This window comes from Micromesistius poutassou (assembly GCF_964030765.1).
Source record: "Micromesistius poutassou genome assembly, chromosome: 14".
Taxonomy (NCBI): domain Eukaryota; kingdom Metazoa; phylum Chordata; class Actinopteri; order Gadiformes; family Gadidae; genus Micromesistius; species Micromesistius poutassou.
Window position 1 is genome coordinate 12,813,663 of NC_140284.1, and position 19,314 is coordinate 12,832,976.

Genomic DNA, 19,314 nt, shown 5'->3' on the forward strand with positions numbered 1-19,314 from the left:
ATTGATTTCACTTTACGATAGGCTATAATATAAATAAGTTTGTGCTGTGTGTCGGACACAATACCCACAGATGGGAGTGCTAAACTTCTTGACTCATTACTATTCCTTCTTTCAAATGATTATGATGCCAGTGAACATGTCCTCAAATGATACCTCTCTGAAATGGAACAATACAGCCGCATAACCAGAACTAATGTTCTGAGTTCTTGTGTCAGACTCTCCCAGTAGAGCTTCAACTGAGTGATTCCTTATTCGTTATTTAATAATTATATCTTGCCATTATTTTCAAGGTTTATCTAACCCTAACCTTAACCCTAACCCTTCCAGATATCCTCCTCCTACCTCATCAAGCTCTACCTTAAACCCAATGAACAGCAGAAACACAATGTGTGTGTGTAACTTACAGACACGTTGAAGGTGTTTATCTCCACATCTGTGGTGCAGTTGATTGGTCCGTCCACCTCATAGGTAATGATGTCAAGCAGAGAGCCGTTGCCATAGAGATATGGCCAGTCCACCACCAGCATGGCCTTACTGAATGTACTGGGACCACTGTTGCGAAGCTGGAGACAGATGACATCAAATTGTGAGTGAGTGAGTGAGTGAGTGAGTGAGTGAGTGAGTGAGTGAGTGAGTACCTCGTAGACGTGTAGTATCTGGGGTCCGATGTCGTCTCCTGTCACCGGGGGGGTTCTGGGCTTCCAGTTGGCTATTGGTAACAACACCTGGTCTGGAGCAGACACACTGCGCACACACACGCACGCACAGTAAATTAACACAACAGTGTATAGTCGATATCCAGTCTGGATTTGTATTTTGTCATAATGTGTTAGTTTGTGTTTGTATGGGGGGGGTAGGAGATAAGTGTGTGTGTGTGTGTGTGTGTGTGTGTGTGTGTGTGTGTGTGTGTGTGTGTGTGTGTGTGTGTGTGTGTGTCGGTCACCCTCTGATGTTGACCTTGGCCAGCACAGTCAGGTTGGTCCTGCTGGATACCAGCGGGCTGCTGTTGTTGAACTGGTTGGAGCTGAAACCACACAACTCTACTTCAGCATCATTCACCATGAAAAGACATCTACCAGAGACACACAGGGTCTACCAGAGACACAGGGTCTACCAGAGACACAGGGTCTACCAGGGACACACAGGGTCTACCAGAGACACAGGGTCTACCAGAGACACACAGGGTCTACCAGAGACACAGGGTCTAGAGACACACAGGGTCTACCAGAGACACAGGGTCTACCAGAGACTCGGGGTCTACCAGAGACTCGGGGTCTACCAGAGACACACAGGGTCTACCAGAGACACACAGGGTCTACCAGAGACTCAGGGTCTACCAGAGTCTTGGGGTCTACCAGTGACACAGGGTCTACCAGAGGCTCTGGGTCTACCAGAGACTCGGGGTCTACCAGAGACTACCAGGGACAAACGGGGGTCTACCTGAAGATCTGCAGGTCAAACTGGACGAACGTGTCAAGTTCTGACAGCTGGTGGACACTGAAGCGCAGCTCCGCCTGGACCTGGCCAATCACAGCGCAGCAGGATGTAACAACAGCCATTCAACACATGAAAGAGGAATAGGTTGGCATAACTAACTCCCTCTATTCTCAGAATGACAAGTTCCTTCAATAGTTGACTATGGATTGTTAACTAATAAATCCCTATACTAAGTGGATGAGTGGATGAGAGTAGGGATCGACGATATGGATTTTTTAGGGCCGATACACTGATACCGATTTTCTTGGGCTGATATTTGGAGCCGATACTACCCTGGAAATCCAGAGTTCTCGCGAGAGCACAATTAGAATTTGCTCAGTGAGTCACTCTGGGAACGAGCAATATACTCACTCCCCGATTCCCCTGCCCCAGAACAATAACCAATCAGTGTATCTGATATAGGCGGGCCAAAAGCGTTGCTGTTTTACCGACCGGATACAGTACAAGTCTTATTTATTGGTTAGCTCGGCTGGTCTGGATACGTCACCCCTTGTATTCTTCTGATTGGTCGTAGCGTTATCCAATTGCGTGCAGTGATATTTTCAAATGCATGCTTGGTGCCGCCCCTCGAGTTGGGCCGTTTTCATCACTCGTTGCCAGACCCTACAGCTCTCAGATGTGGGTCTGGATCTCCAGGCTAAGCCGATACTGCTTTTGCTCCCTCAATTTACATCATAAAAATGACACAATGATGATAACAAATGTTATAAGTCTCAATTTAAAAAAGGAACATTTATTGAACCGTCTGTAAATCATGCCGGGAAAAAAATAAAATAAAAAATAAATTATAAAGTAAAAATAAATTATAAAGTAAAAAAAAAAACGATATATCGGTTGATCACTAGATGAGAGAACAAGTTTAAACCAGCTTGGACGGGGCCGATGCAGTAAGAGGTGTGGTTCAGAAGACTTAAAACGTGTAATGGGTCAATGTGTTGACTGACCTTGGCTCCTCCCTTCATGGGGTTCCCCAGCTCACACACCACCACTCTGGTCTCGTTATCCTTCTTGGAGTTACATGACAGCCTGGATAGAGCCTGCAAAAACCAGGTACATCACCACCCAGAACATAGCCTGGCCCGGTACTTCAGTACCACCCAGAACATAGCCTGGCCCAGTACAATAATGTTATCAATAAATTATAAATAACTGATAACTTTAACTATAACTGAAAAAAAAAAATAATAATAATAATAATAATTAAAAATAAATTCTGGCCAGGAAGTATCTCTTAGTTTACAAGATTCTTCCTCTCAACACCAAATCCCGCCCCCCACACCAGCCAGCCAACCGGGCGGCGCTGGTTTGTGTCACTCAGGAGCCCAGCCAGTCAGAGTGGGCTCTCTGTTGTTCCTTAATGTGTCCGGCCTCTAACCAGGAGGTCTCACACATGTGGGCTGTAGTGACGCTGCGGCCTACCTGGCTGCGGACCACCGTGGTGTAGTCGGCCTGGGGGGGGGGGAACACGCGCAGCTCCGCCTCGTACGCCCCCTCCCCCCAGTTCTCCGCGCTGATCTCCAGCGTCAGCTCGTTGTCGTCACCGATGTACAGCTGCTTCCTGTCGCTGGAACACAACACACACACAGCTGAGACCCACTAACCCTAACCCTAACACAACACACACACAGCTGAGACCCACTTACCCTAACCCTAACACAACACACACACAGCTGAGACCCACTAACCCTAACCCTAACACAACACACACAGCTGAGACCCACTAACCGTACTAACCCTAACCCCACTAACCCTAACCCTACTAACCCTACCCCTACTAACCCTAACCCTACTAACGCTAACCCTAATCCTACTAACCCTAACCCTACCCCTACTAACACTAACCCTCAGGGCTCCAGAGTGCGACCTATTAGGTTGCATATGCGACCTAATTTCTTAAGGTGCGAGTTAAAATTGAATGAGGTCGCTCCGGTGCTACTTGCAGGAGGACGAGAAAAAAAAGTTTTTTTTTCTTTCTCTCCCCACTCCCGCGGCTATGTTAGTGCATTAATGATTGTGGTTGAAAAATAAAATATTACTTTCTGGCTCATTCCTGTGAGTCCTATTTCTCCTCTCTCTCTCGCTCCCTGTCTCTGCCTGCCTGTCTGTCTGCACACGTTACGTGCACAGTCGTGCACGCGCACGGACACGCAGCGCGCTCACTGAATGATCGCACTAAATTAAAGAATTTAAACAAAGCAGATATGAAGCGGTCGATAGTAGATTATTTTAAGAAGAAAAATGTGTCGGAGGAGGAAACAAATGAGGCTGTTGTTGGTGCTGGAGTGCTTTGTTCATTCTCCGCTCGGCGGAGAATGAACAAATGATCATCAAGTTTAACACCGCCTACAACATCGCTAAATAGGAACTCACAAAATTCAAATCACAGATCATACTAATGAAGAAGAACGGACTGAACGTCAACCCCACATATTCCAACGACACTGCGTGTGCACAATTTATGGGAGTTACAGCAGAGACACTCAATGGAAAGACCGCTGACAAAGTCGCATCCGCCCCCTACCTCTCGTTCACGCTTGACGGTTCCACTGACAAATCCACCAAAGAGTGCGAGATTATATATGCCCGTATCGTTGAAGATGGAAAACCGTGCAATATTCTTATTGTTAATTTATTGTTGATATATGTATGATTGTATGTAACTGTAGTTATCTGTTCAGAACCAAGAGGAGGCGCTGTTGCGCCATGTCTGTGACTCTGTATAAGAGAATACTCCCGCCAACTTTCTCTCTCTCTCTGCACTCAGCTCTTGAAGAGCGTGTGTCTGTTCTATAATAAACTACGCCAGTTGACGGCTAAAGAGAAGGCATGTATTAGAATAATTATTCCGCTGTGAGAATGTAATACTGCTAACACTTATTGGCCATATTGAGCTTGAACATGCCCATGCAGAAGGTAAGGAGTGTGTCTCATTTCTGTTTCATATAGCCAAATGATAATAACTATATGGAAAAATGCTCTATAGGTTAATTATAATTTCCTTTTGAATTAAATTATTATTTAATGTCATCATGCCCAGGTATCTTATAAAAACACACAGAATAACGTGTGTGTGTGTGTGTGTGTGTGTGTGTGTGTGTGTGTGTGTGTGTGTGTGTGAGAGAGAGAGAGAAAAATATAAATATTCCATGTTATGTGCTTAATTTAAGGTGTTTATGCTGCAGCCAAGAAAGCCTTTTCTAGCTGTGGTCCAAAATGTGAGAACTGGATGGAAAAAATTGTAGCCATGGGTGCAGACGGTGCAGCTGTCAATCTGGGACACAGAGGTGGAGTGATAGCCCTCCTTCAAGCAGAGATTGGGTCCTTAATTGTCCCATTCCACTGCATGCCACACAGGTAGGTGTGGCATTAGGCAGATAGGTGTGGCAATCCTTCACAACTGGAGGACTATGATGCCAGGCAGGATGTGAAGCAGTGGTTCTCCCAGGGAAAGAGGAGCAGGAGGCCTAACTATATGAGCTGGCCCCTAGAATGAGATGAATTGCAGCCGGGACGAAATGAATGCTGCTGTTAGTCCAAGTTCAGTGTGCTTTAAGTTACCGTTGTAAGTTGAATGTTCAGAATGTTCGGAATGTTGAAATTCAGATTAAAATATTTTGCAAATATCAAGTTTGGGTCATTGTCAATCTTTCATCAACATAAGGTCATGTATTAATAACACGCTATACAAAGAAAAATATGGTGCTACCTAATTTGTTTTGGTGCTACTAAATGAAAAGCTAGGTGGCACCAGTGCTACCTGTGAAAAAGTTAGTCTGGAGCCCTGCTAACCCTACCCCTATTAACCCTAACCCTACTAACCCTAACCCTACCCCTACTAACCCTAACCCTACTAACCCTAACCCTACTAACCCTAACCCCACTAACCCTAACCCTACTAACCCTAACCCTACCCTACTAACCCTACCCCTACTAACCCTACCCCTACTAACCCTAACCCTACTAACCCTAACCCCACTAACCCTAACCCTACTAACCCTAACCCGTGTACAGCTGCTTCCTGTCACTGTAACACAACACACCGCACGGCGAGCTGCTGGGTGAAACACACTCATCCTTACACTTAACCAAAACTCACCCTCATCCTTACACTTAACTAACTCTTCCCCAGGGCTGTCCAGCTCCGTAATGCTCAACACTGACCTATGTGTGTGTTGATTATGCAGTGTGTGTGCCACTTGTGTTTGTCTCTTTTGTCGCTACTGTGCTGTGCCCTTTAAATCCCCCTTCGGGGATGAATAAAGTGGATTGAATTGAATAACGCCCCACCCAGTTGTATTGGTTGCAGTGAGTGCGGTGGAAGTTTGACTGGCTGAGTAGCCTGCACACCCTTTAAGGAGGACTTACCTCTTCACAGACAGCCTGAGGTCGGGCTTACAGATGTTGTCATCACCACAGTCCAGCAAGATGTGAGCCTAGAGGAGATAACAGCTGCTGTCACCCGCCCGTTGTAGTTTAGCTATAGCTGAGCTACCTGCCTGGTTGGTCATGTCATATAGCAGTTCACAGGACGTTTGTTCATTTCCTACGCAGCGTAGAGCTTGCCACCTTCATTCTGCATGCATTGAAGGATTCAAGGGGTGCACTAAAGTGTTTGGGCTAACCAGACCTCTGCAGAGAGTGGGGGTCTCAACCCAGGGTGGGGGGAGCAAAAAAAGATCACTTGTTCTATTGTGAGCCCAGTATGTGTGAGGCGCTGGAGGTCAGCGCGGGGTCAGACCTGTTTGGTGAGGTTGGAAGGAGCCTTCATGTCCAGGATGGGCAGCAGGCCGGTGCTGTCCGCTAACAGCTGGTAGTCCAGATTGAACTCCATCGCCACGGAGATGGGGGTGATCTTATCCTGGAACTCCCCCTCATCCTAAGACAAAGACAGAGGGAGATGGGCTGGGTTCTGGCAGAGCTGCTGGCCTTTGACCTCCACCTCATGCTAACATGGGTCAGTGGTCCCAACCCCACCACCACACTGCGGATGCTCCGTTGAAGATATGTTGAATGAGCAATATATTCACATGAAACACATGGCGCAAGATCATTGAAATATACTGCTAAAAGGTAGAACACAGGCCAGATGAAAATAGTGTTTTGATTCACCGGGTGCACACATTTTATTATTTTGTCTTGCTGACAAGCTATTTTCTTAGCTCTTTTGGAGTTTAGCGGTAACTTTATAATTTTAGTTTGGTCCGAGGTGTATTGATATGGGGGTAGGACATTGATTTGGGTCGTTTCACCTCCTCAGGGGCCGCTAACTCCAAATCCTTGTGATATGGGCTCTCTCGCATTAGCGTCTATAGTTTAGTGTCTATGTGTTAGTGTCTATCTGTTAGCGTCTAGGTGTTAGCATCTATGTGTTAGCGTCTAGGTGTTAGCGTCTAGGTGTTAGCGTCTAGGTGTTAGCGTCTAGGTGTTAGCGTCTAGGTGTTAGCGTCTATGGGTCTCCACGGATTCTGCTTTTTCTTTTCCTAACGAGATTACCCAGAACTGTTTGAGCTTCGATGCATCCTTTAACCCACCTTTGGCATAGGTTACTCCTGACCAAACTTTACAAAGGAAAGGAGATATTGGTATCCCATAATCCTTTACAGCGGCAATATTTAAAACAACAGGCCACCAACAAAGTTATGAGAGACATGGTAAAGCAGAAAAATAGAAGAAAATAAAATTTAAGAAGACTACTGGGGGCAGTTAACTTCAACATCAACTTAAGTTAAGCCTCTTTTTTTCATATTTCACATTTGAGATTCAAGTGGCCTAAAATATTCCCGTTGGCCAAGTCCGACCTAAGTGATTCTTGCTGTTTATATATCAATATGACAAAAACGTATGGATTGAAAGAGCGCTTGTTGTAGTCCATCTTCGGACTTTAGTTTCACGCTAGAGACACTAGACAGTCAGTCAGTAGCTAGGTGTTAGCAGCTAGGTGTTAGCAGCTAGGTGTTGGCAGTGCTCCCAGGAGCTCACTTTGAGGTAGGCCTCCAGCTCCTCACAGGCAAACCCGCGGCGGTTGGATACGCTCATGTTCTTTGCGTACTGGAAGGCTCCGCTGTGGAGGAACAGGACGCGCTTGGTGGCCTCCTTGTGTTTCAGACGGTCCAGAACCAGATCCACCCTGAAACCTGACAACCAATTCAGTCAGGCTACAGATCAGAGGGACGCTAACACAACACCCAACATCAGCCTCAGTAGGGCAGAGAGAGGACACACACAACAGAGGGCAGAGAGAGAGTGGAGGAGAGACAGTGGCAGTAGGAGACAGTGGAGGAGAGACAGTGGCAGTAGGAGACAGTGGAGGAGAGAGAGTGGCAGTAGGAGAGTGGAGGAGAGACAGTGGCAGTAGGAGAGACAGTGGAGGAGAGACGTGGCAGTAGGATGGTCTTACTCAGGATGCCTGGAGCTCCCGTCCCGCCGGCCTCCAGGCAGTACTTCACCCTGAAACTGAACCACAACACACCTTCACAAACTCACACGTGTACACTGTGCCTGTGTGCCTGTGCGCGTGTGTGTGTGTGTGTGTGTGTGTGCCTGTGTGCTTGTGTGTGTACCTACCAGGACACCTTGGTGCTAGTTCCAGGGAGGGTACAGTTCTTGTCTTCTGCGTTGAGGATCTGAGGAGTGATGTCCAGGGTGGCGTTCACACCGATGACAGGACGAGCCCTGGAGTCCACACACACACACACACACACACACACGTACTATAATAATAAATAATAATAATAATACACTAGTAAATAAAACATCAAGAGCCAGTAGAGACACAGCGGGTCACACAGACCCACTGTGTGACCCGGGGGGGGGGGGGAGGGGGGAGGAGAGAGAAGAGGGGGAGCATGCAGCAGACAGCAGCAGGAGTTCAGTATAATTGTTATCAGAGCAGGTCGAGGGGTTAGTGAGGAGCCTCTCTCTCTCTCTCTGCGGTTACCTGTATAAAACAGCCTTGTCCGCCCCAAACACTCCAACTATAAGATCTGGAGGACAAGAGAGAGAGAATATTCTGAATAGTAGTGTGTGTGAGTGTGAGTGTGTGTGTGTGTGTGTGTGTGTGTGTGTGTGTGTGTGTGTGTGTGTGTGTGTGTGTGTGTGTGTGTGTGTGTGTACCTGGGTATCCGTTTCGGTCTATATCAGTGTTGCCAGTGATCGCGTAGCCAAAGCTAGCAGGCATGTAGCTGGACGCCCAAACCCCCTGCAGGACCTAATATATGATACATAAACACAACATCTATAATCTATGATACATACATAAACACAACATCTATAATCTATGATACATAAACACAATATCTATAATCTATGATACATAAACACAACATCTATAATACATAAACACAACATCTATAATCTGTGATACATAAACACAACATCTATAATCTATGACACATACATAAACACAACATCTATAATCTATGATACATAAACACAACATCTATAATCGATGATACATAAACACATCTATAATCTGTGATACATAAACACAACATCTATAATCTATGACACATACATAAACACAACATCTATAATCAATGATACATACATAAACACAACATCTATAATCTATGATACATAAACACAACATCTATAATCTATGACACATAAACACAACATCTATAATCTATGATACATAAACACAACAGCTATAATCTGTGATACATAGAATATCTATAATACATCTATGATACATAACCCAAGTCATCTCTGAACACACATCCGAGGCTGTACCTGTGAGGCTGAGGGGGAGGGCCCCCCGGGGCCTCCGTTAAAGGCTGTACCTGTGAGGCCGAGGGGGAGGACCCCCCGGGGCCTCCGTTAAAGGCTGTACCTGTGAGGCCGAGGGGGAGGGCCCCCCGGGGCCTCCGTTATGGATGTAGACCAGCCCGTGCTGCTGGGGCCCCCCGTAGGGAGAGGACACCGCCACGTCTGGAGACAGAGAGGGTCATCAACGTCTTTAGAGCAGCTTTTACTGCATCCTGTGTGTACACTGTGTGTACACATCTGTATATAACCAGATGTGTGTAGTGTGTGTATACACATCTGTATATAACCAGATGTGTGTAGTGTGTATACACATCTGTAAATAACCAGATGTGTGTAGTGTGTATACACATCTGTAAATAACCAGATGTGTGTAGTGTGTATACACATCTGTATATAACCAGATGTGTGTAGTGTGTATACACATCTGTATATAACCAGATGTGTGTAGTGTGTATACACATCTGTATATAACCAGATGTGTGTAGTGTGTGTATACACATCTGTAAATAACCAGGGGCCCGTTTCAGAAAGCAGGTTTAGTGAAAACTCTGAGTTAGTTAACCCCGAGATGAGGGAAACTGGTTTTTCGGTTTCACAAAGCCAGTTCAACTCTGAGTCAGTTACCCTGGCAACATACTCCGTCAACCTAACCTGCTCGCTGGCAGGTTTTCTTCAACTAACCCTGAGTTTCTCCTGCTCTTAAGTTGAAGCCTGCAGACTGATGGCAGTGGCAGACATGGCGTGTCCTTTTATTGAAGAGCCAGTTGATGTCGAGGCACGCAGATACTCCGCAGAAATCTCAGTCGGGAGAGGATTATTAGACCCTGATTGGATGTTTTATCATTCCCTGATGAGTACCTGTTTGAGCGTTTCCGTTTCCCTGCACCATCAATAATTTATATAAACAATATTCTCAGCCCTCACATCGTTCACATCGTGGACACGCTCTCAGTTCCAAGGAAATTCTTTGTATTGCACTTTGTTTTTTTGCCAAAGGCAGTTTTTTGTATGACGTCGGTGATGCAGAGCATGTGTCCAAGGCAACTGTCTGTCGGGCTGTCCGAAATGTGACACTTGCTCTGAAACGGCTACTATACACGTTTGTAGTGTTCCCAAGTCACAGACCCACCAGACTTCTCAAAGAAGAGTTCCACAGAATTGAAGGTATCAGTCTAAGCGATAATTAATTTATGTCATAAAGCTTTGAGACTTGAAGCACTAATCAGTCAATTTGATATATATTTTAGGGTTTCCAGGTATGATTGGCTGCATAGATGGCACTCACATTCCTATCATAGCTCCTTCAATAAATGAAGGAGATTATGTGAATAGGAAATCTGTCCACAGCATTAATGTACAGGTAGGCCTAAATAGTAGCCTTTAACATTCCAAATGAAATATACTTCACTATACAGCTAATTACTGCTCTCCACTGTGAAGATCAAATGTGATGCAGCTCACATGATCAACAATGTGGAAGCAAAGTGGCTTGGGTCTGTGCATGACTCACGAATGTTTCGTGAGTCTACACTGAGTGCCAGATTTGCCCGTGGTGAGTTTATATACAGTATAAAGCTATATACTATGATCAATATTTTGTTTCCTCCTATTGCAATTGAAAGAGAGTTTGATGGTTACCTACTCAGAGACAGATACCCCTGCCAGCGCTATCTGCTGACCCCTTACCCTGACCTTGACCCTGGCCCACAGCAACACTACAACTTGGCTCACTGCAGGACACGAGCCAGAGTGGAGATGACCATTGGGATACTCAAGGCCCGGTTCCAGTGCCTTCGCAGGCTCAGGGTCACCCCAGAAAGGGCTTGTGACATTATAGTGGCATGTGTGGTTCTCCACAACATTGCCACTATTAGAGGAGACCAATGTCCTACTCTTCTCCCCAATGATCCAGATAATAATCCTGACCCCCCTGCTGATGCACGAGATGGAAGAGCTGTTAGAGACATGATATTTTTTTTTTTGCTGCCATAGTATTGCTTTTTTTAAAAATATATATGTGCTCACTTTCTGCATATGCGGTCATTAATATTTCCAACTCCACTCGGGAGAAGTAGGATCGAGGCTTTCTATCACTTGTTTCCATGGTGAATCATGTTATCTGTGTTCCATTGATGAGGGCTTTTTATATCCTCATGCACGGGCTTCACTCAGGGTTACCTTGACTCAGAGTTGATTGAACTAAGTGTTATCTCCTGTTCTGAAACCGAAAACTCAGAGTTTGACAGCTCAGAGTTGGTCAACCTAGAGTTAAGGTTTTAACTCAGAGTTTGTTTAACCTGCTTTCTGAAACGGGCCCCAGATGTGTGTAGTGTGTATACACATCTGTATATAACCAGATGTGTGTAGTGTGTATACACATCTGTATATAACCAGATGTGTGTAGTGTGTGTACACATCTGTATATAACCAGATGTGTGTAGTGTGTGTACACATCTGTATATAACCAGATGTGTGTAGTGTGTGTACCGTTGTATCCGTCCATGTCCAGGTCTCCGAGCGCCGCGATGGCTGAGCCGTAGCGGGCGTAGATCTCCGAGCCCGTCAGCATCTGGGCGGGACGGAAGGAGAAGCCCCCCCTCCCCAGGTACACCGACACCTGGAACACATGACCTTTGACCCTCAACACATGACCTTTGACCCTCACACCTGGAACACATGACCTCTGACCCTCAACACCTGGAACACATGACCTCTGACCCTCAACACCTGGAACACATGACCTTTGACCCCCAAAACCTGGAACACATGACCTCTGACCCCCAACACCACGATACACTGACACACACGTGTGTGTGTGTGTGTGTGTGTGTGTGTGTGTGTGTGTGTGTGTGTGTGTGTGTGTGTGTGTGTGTGTGTGTGTGCGTGCGTCTTACCTGCCCCACCTCCCTCAGTTTGCCATCCGAGCCTCGGTCCATGAAGAGAGGAGCTCCCACCAACAGATCTACCCTCCTGAGAGACACAACACATTAACCTCACTGGGACTCCACCATCACACACAACACCATCACCACATTAACTACACAATCACCACATTAACTACACACAGACACAACACCATCACCACATTAACTACACACAGACACAACACCATCACCACATTAACTACACAGACACAACACCATCACCACATTAACTACACACAGACACAACACCATCACCACATTAACTACACACAGACACAACACCATCACCACATTAACTACACTAGAGACAGACAGACCTACCCATCGTTGTTGACATCAGAAGCAACTACAGAGTGGCCAAAGTAGGCCGCCATCTGAGAGAGAGAGAGAGAGCGAGAGCGAGAGCGAGAGCGAGAGGAGAGAGAGAGAGAGAAACAGACCATTATACTTTATTTCATCCTTGCTAATTTAACACATGCAGTGTTAACATATAACTTAACATGCGTATATATTTACAAAACTTTGACATTAGCATTTAGTCAGGGATCAAGATGTATATATATGTGTATATATGTATGTGTATATATATTAGATTCATATAGATATGTACTGTATATCAGGCTTATCTTCATGGGTCTGAACAGAGCGGACTCTTCTTAGGTCCGATCTGAACTCTTAACCATACAGCTCATCAGTCATTTAACGGGATGTATATATATATATATATGGAGATATATACTGGAGAACTGCGCAAAATCAGTTGATCGCAATGTCCGTTACTGTGAGACACAGTAACGGACAACAACTCCACCCCCGGTCGACAACTCCACCCTCGGTGGAATCGCCTTTATCATTATCAAAACGACGCTACGTGTGGAGTGCGTACCGAACACCATCTCCTGATGCTCAAATGAGTAACTCACTAAAAAAGTTATGTGCACCCCTGAATATAATACCTTTGTTTTAAAAGAAACAACAACAGTCATTTTAATTTTTTTCAGTGCAAAGGGCTCACATACTTCATCATTCAATGATGGCACAAAACTGAAAAACAGCGGCCCAACATTAAGTGCAACAACTAGCGTCATATTCAGTGCAGTTGTAGTAGTTGTAGTGGCGACTTAAGTTGAAATCTTAAGAGACGGATATTGTTTCTAAGCAAACTAGACACATGGGTTTGCCTTTGCAAAAAAAATACTTTTTGTATTTTAAATTTCAATTTTTTATTGAGGGGGCTGCATGTGGCCAGCGGGTCACCAGTTGCCCATCCCTGCCCTAGCTCCTCAGTGGCCCTAGCTCCTCAGTTTGGCCCTAGCTCCTCAGTGGCCCTAGCTCCTCAGTGTGGCCCTAGCTCCTCACTGTGGCCCTAGCTCCTCCACATAGACCTTTATGGTTCTCAAGGTCCATTAAAATATGTTTAACCTATTAAAGAGTTTCAGAAATTAAAAAGGAAAAAAACTACTTCAACTAAATGTCAGCGTTCTGTAATGGAAATTTCCATAAGACATGTTGTTCACAAGACACTAAGACACTGAGTTCTGTCAGAGAGATTATTAATACGACAGTGCCTTTGAAATAGCCTTGGGGATATTGCCGCCTACAGGGGCACATATCGCCCTCTACAGGTGTACGCTGTGTACGCAGCCAAACTTACAGATCAGCACATATCGCCCTCTACAGGTGGACGCTGTGTACGCAGCTAAACTTACAGATCAGCACATATCGCCCTCTACAGGTGGATGCTGTGTACGCAGCTAAACTTACAGATCAGCACATATCGCCCTCTACAGGTGGACGAAGTGTATGCAGCTAAACTTACAGATCAGTACATATCGCCCTCTACAGGTGGATGCTGTGTACACAGCCAGATTTTGCAGATCAGTTGCAGTGCACATTGGAAAAATCTCAACAAGATCCACAAATGCGTACAGACGAGTTCACATATCTTAATCTGTTCTGAAAGTGACTGGATAGCAATTTACGAAACACAAGTCAACTTTATGTATTTGTGCATCACAACATATTTGTGTGGATATCCATATATAAATGACAAGAAAACGATATTTGTGGTTTGTGGTACACGTAATGTGAATCGTCTTCTGCGAGTTACAACTCACTTCCTTTTACATGCATGTCGCCATCTGCAGGTGTATGCTATGTACGCATCCACATTTTGCAGATCTTTTTATTTTACGGATCAGCTGCAGTACAAAACTCAACTTTGTGTAGCCCATGCTATTTCACGGTATCTGATATATGTGTGGGTGTATATATATATTATGTATGTGTGTATATATGATGTATATATATTATTATAATATATATAATATAGTGTGTATGGTGTGTATCTGTGATATATATATTTCCCAGTATATATTCCCGACGGCCCCTAACTGAAACGGTTCACTAGAGACCGTGTTTTGTTGACGCTCCCTAAAAGGGCAAAAACATGCGACAGGCGGTAGCGTCATCGCAGCGCGACAGAACCGGCGAGAGCGGGAGAAGTTGTTCTCGGCTGAACGTGTAGGAGAGAGAGAGATCGAGAGATGAGACGGGAGAAAATAGACTTGAAGAAGGAGCGAACGGATAGAATTGAGGAGCGAACGTGGAAACTTGAGGAGCGAACATAGAATTGAAGAGTGAACGTAGAAACTTGAAGAGAAACGAAGAAAAGGATATCACGGAAGAAATAGAAGATACAGAGGAGGATTTGACGATACTTAGAACAAAAAAAGCCTTCGCATTGGAGGTGAACGCTGGAAAGTCCTGACTTGTTTGTACCCCCCCCCCCCCCCCGTTCTGGGAGAGCCCGGATCCACGCTGGAGCAGCCTGTCATCGACTGGCCCCTGCTCAGGAACGGTTGATCGTAGCGTAGCGGTAGGAACGGAACGCCCCCCTTTCATTGATTCGAGTGCACTCGGGGACTTGCTGGGTGCCCATTTTATTTAGTTTGTTGTTTTTCTTGTGGACCTCTTTTGGGTTCAGCGTTTTAGGTTCAGTGTTATTAGTATTGTGTGAATAATCTCTGATTGATTGATTGATCGTTGGATAAAGGGTCTGAGCGTGCCTCACTGTGTCTGTGTGTTATTCCTTTTGTCAGAGTTTACGGGCCAGTCTCCTTGTGACCTGGAGTTGATGCACCACTGCATTGTTATATTACCTTTAACAATACAGTTGGTTACATTCGCAATCTGTTCTGAAAGTAAGAGTGGATATAATTTTAGAAGCTACAAGTTCAAAATGTGTATTTGTGGATCTCTTAATATCCGTGTGGATATCATTTTACGAGGAACAACTACCAAATATTTGTGGATTGTGGTACACGAAGCGTGAATCGTCCTCTGTGGGTTGCGCATAATAAAGTCCAAAAAAAAAGTCCATATTTTAAAGAGACTGTTAGCAACGGCACTTACATTGTTTCAAGATAACGCCACGTTATTTTTGTCTATTTGTCATTATTATTATTTATATAATTTGACTTTTTTGTGCAATTAGAGGGAAAACACTTTGATATGTTAACTTATATATGATATGTATATGATAGGTTAATGTTAACTTTACATGTATACACATAAAACACATTTATAACAAATTCACAGTTTAGTAAACATTGCATTAAAGTGTAAACTTTTCAAAATATACACCTGTGTGACCCAGAAACCCTCGCTTCCCCATCCTCTTACCTGGGCTCCAGTGAAGTTGATCATGGACTGCATGTTGAGACCATTAAAGATATTCACCTGGGAGTAAACAAAGTAACCAGTTAAACAAGACCACCTAAACATCAAGTCACCTAGTGTTAGTTAACTAAGAGCTGTGTTCCTTATGTCTTCTCACTGAGCAAGAAGAAGTCCAGGTGGAACAACTGTACACTCTTACTCCCAAACAGGGAAAACGACAGCTTCATACTCTTATTGTCTGATTGTAGACCCAAACATTGAAATGATCTTTGCAATATAGATCAGTACATTGATTCACTCCATGTTAGAGGAATAACTGGAGATGACCCAACTCATTTCTGAACTGAGTTGAATTGATTGATGAAGTGTTTATTGGAATACATAGGCATACATTTGTTCGCCATAACCATTATATGCAAGGTAGTACAAGGTGTTTAACCAGAATTTGGAACTTAACAACGATTAGTTATTTAGCTAATGGACTTCTACTCTCTTCTGAATCTACTGATCCCCCATCATAGCTACTACTCCCATCTGAACATTCATGCAGTGTGAGCATTCATATTGACTGCTCTGCTCATTCACGCTTAATACTTACTACTTAATACTTACTTAATACTTACTACCTAATACTTACTTTTTTTTGTATCAAGGAACTTAATGTGTTAGTTTCGCAATTTAAGTAATCAGTTACTGTATGTTACGTTTAGTAAAGTTTCAAACAATCCGCTCCTGTTACAATCCAAGATGCATGCACACTGCTTGTTTCTTTCCACTTTCCACTTTCCGCTAGCTGGGCATGTGTAGCTCAGCTAGCGTGATGCTATTTACGATACAGTACGGTAGGCATTACATTGATTCGCTACATTGCTATGCTACACATCTCATAACATCAATAATAATCCTACCATCGGGCTAGACAGCTAGATTATCTGTTAACCTGTGGTGTTTGAACTCCTTAGAGAGGTCTTTAGAGAGGTCTAACCTGTGGTGTGTGTACTCTTTAGAGAGGTCTTTAGAGAGGTCTTACCTGTGGTGTTTGTACTCCTTAGAGAGGTATTTAGAGAGGTCTAACCTGTGGTGTTTGTACTCCTTAGAGAGGTATTTAGAGAGGTCTAACCTGTGGTGTGTGTACTCCTTAGAGAGGTCTTTAGAGAGGTCTAACCTGTGGTGTGTGAACTCCTTAGAGAGGTCTTGGTGTCTGTCACTGAAGGGCTTGGGGACATTAGAAGTGTCTCCTCCCCTGCTGTTTGTTATGCCGTTGGGTTCACCATTAGCATTGTTTCTGGAGGCTAAGATCAGATCTACGATGGTGAAGACCCCAACTCCCCTGATCCTGGTACTTCAGGACGTCTTCTATTATTGATTTGATTGAGCGACCTCTAAACATTGTATATAGATATGATAGATAGATCCACAATAGATATATTGTGGATCTAAGTGAAGCCAGGGATTGGTAGTAGGTTTGGTTAGATACACTGTGTAAAGGAGACTTTTGGTATTTAATTACTATATTATTGGATGTAATATTTATTTGAAAGGAAATATTAATTCATTTAGTTTCATCCGTACAACTCAATTCAATTTATTTAAATAGCATGTCTGGTTTAGTCATGTACTTATGAAATGAAATAGGTTGAAGCAGAACTTTGAGATTTTTCAAACTGGTCCGCTATCACTTTGTGATAGCGGACAACACTTTTGTTCACTAGTGAGGAAAATCTCTGCAGCCGTAATCTGAGAAAATGGGCTTCAACGTTCTCCTGTTGGACGATAGCGCCCCAACAATCTTTGTTCTCTAAAAGTGCTTGTTTTACCACCAACCAGCTGCCCTGGGATTTTAACTTGAACCAAATCAAGGCGTTATATTGTATGCAGGTTTTTTGGCCTCTTTGTTTAAATGGCGATGCATTTAGCATTTAGCAATTAAACATGCAAAGGTGCAATGCAATCCTCAATTCAGTTTAAACAATTGCATTTCATATTTCATTTATTCAAAAAGCAATGCATTTTGAAATAGGCTCTTCAATGTGCCAGCGATACAGAATACATGCGAATGCTGATACAGCATTCACACTAATAAATATTTGGATATCTAGAGTGTGAATGCTGACACAGCATTCACACAAATAAAGATTTGGATATCTAGAGTGTGAATGCTGATACAGCACCAAATTAATAAAACCTAAGAAGAACAATAGTTGAGCCCTGAATGCAGCACTCACAAAGCAAACACAAAGCCTCAAAAATAATGAAATAGAACAAATCCAGTGGGAGAACTGCTTTGAGCGCTGAACGAGAACTGTCGTTAACTTGAGAACTACTTAGACATACTCTCGTTAACAGGAGAACTAGTTAGACGTACTCTGGTTAACTGGAGAACTAGTAACTGGAGAACTAGTAGACAAACTCTCGTTAACTTGAGAACTAGTAAGACAAACTCTCGTTAACTGGAGAACTTGTTTGACGTACTCTTGTTAACTGCAGAACTTGTTTGACGTACTCTCGTTAACTGGATAACTCGTTAGACGTACTCTCATTAACTGGAGAACTCGTTAGATGTACTCTCATTAACTGGATAACTCGTTAGACGTACTCTCGTTGACTGGAGAACTCGTTAGACGTACTCTCGTTAACTGGAGAACTCGTTAGATGTACTCTCATTAACTGGATAACTCGTTAGACGTACTCTCGTTGACTGGAGAACTCGTTAGACGTACTCTCGTTAACTGGAGAACTCGTTAGACGTACTCCCGTAAACTGGCTGGGGGTTAACTTACGTATCCTAGTGCATTGTTCCCTCTCGGCACCCCGGTGATGAAGTCTGAAACAAATTTAGAATATAATGTTAGAGCAAAAAAGAGAAGAGAAAAAAAAAGGAGAGCTTACAGGACAGCTAGCTCTCTGTAGCGCTTACAGGACAGCTAGCTCTCTGTAGCGCTTACAGGACAGCTAGCTCTCTGTAGCGCTTACAGGACAGCTAGCTCTCTGTAGCGCTTACAGGACAGCTAGCTCTCTGTAGCGCTTACAGGACAGCTAGCTCTTCATAAGGCTAACAGGACAGCTTGCTCTCTGTAGCGCTAACAGGTTAGCTAGCCTAGCTCTTCATAAGGCTAACAGGACAGCTTGCTCTCTGTAGCGCCAACAGGTTAGCTAGCCTAGCTCTTCAAGGCTAACAGGACAGCTTGCGCTCTGTAGAGCTAACAGCTAACAGGTTAGCTAGCCTAGCTCTTCATAAGGCTAACAGGACAGCTAGCTCTCTGTAGAGCTAACAGGTTAGCTAGCCTAGCTCTTCAAGGCTAACAGGACAGCATGTTTCTCGGGGCTGGCATCACGTCAGAAGCGTGTGTCTTAAGAGGAGAAGCCCTCAGCTCTGGATCAGGGTTCATGGCATTATCCGTGATTTGATCATTCATCTGACAGTAGAAAAAGCTTCATCATTTAA

General features: G+C 44.2%; 1 protein-coding gene across 1 annotated transcript in view; it reads right to left on the bottom strand.

Moving 5' to 3' along the window:
• The window catches only part of LOC311358863 (integrin alpha-V-like), a gene marked incomplete at its 3' end in the record, with an annotated part of 49,110 nt that overhangs the window by 15,865 nt on the left and 13,931 nt on the right, over positions 1-19,314 (bottom strand). Inside the window, exons 9-27 of the mRNA XM_084478964.1 lie at positions 18,650-18,693; positions 15,873-15,929; positions 12,510-12,562; positions 12,159-12,234; positions 11,752-11,881; positions 9,329-9,426; positions 8,611-8,704; positions 8,435-8,480; positions 8,062-8,169; positions 7,895-7,950; positions 7,477-7,631; positions 6,236-6,373; positions 5,863-5,930; positions 2,917-3,061; positions 2,442-2,534; positions 1,441-1,520; positions 944-1,024; positions 639-744; positions 405-563 (exon numbers count right to left, since the gene is read on the bottom strand). Coding sequence (XP_084335090.1) covers positions 405-563; positions 639-744; positions 944-1,024; positions 1,441-1,520; positions 2,442-2,534; positions 2,917-3,061; positions 5,863-5,930; positions 6,236-6,373; positions 7,477-7,631; positions 7,895-7,950; positions 8,062-8,169; positions 8,435-8,480; positions 8,611-8,704; positions 9,329-9,426; positions 11,752-11,881; positions 12,159-12,234; positions 12,510-12,562; positions 15,873-15,929; positions 18,650-18,693 — 1,787 coding nt within the window. The remainder of the gene's footprint in view (positions 1-404; positions 564-638; positions 745-943; positions 1,025-1,440; positions 1,521-2,441; positions 2,535-2,916; positions 3,062-5,862; positions 5,931-6,235; positions 6,374-7,476; positions 7,632-7,894; positions 7,951-8,061; positions 8,170-8,434; positions 8,481-8,610; positions 8,705-9,328; positions 9,427-11,751; positions 11,882-12,158; positions 12,235-12,509; positions 12,563-15,872; positions 15,930-18,649; positions 18,694-19,314) is intronic.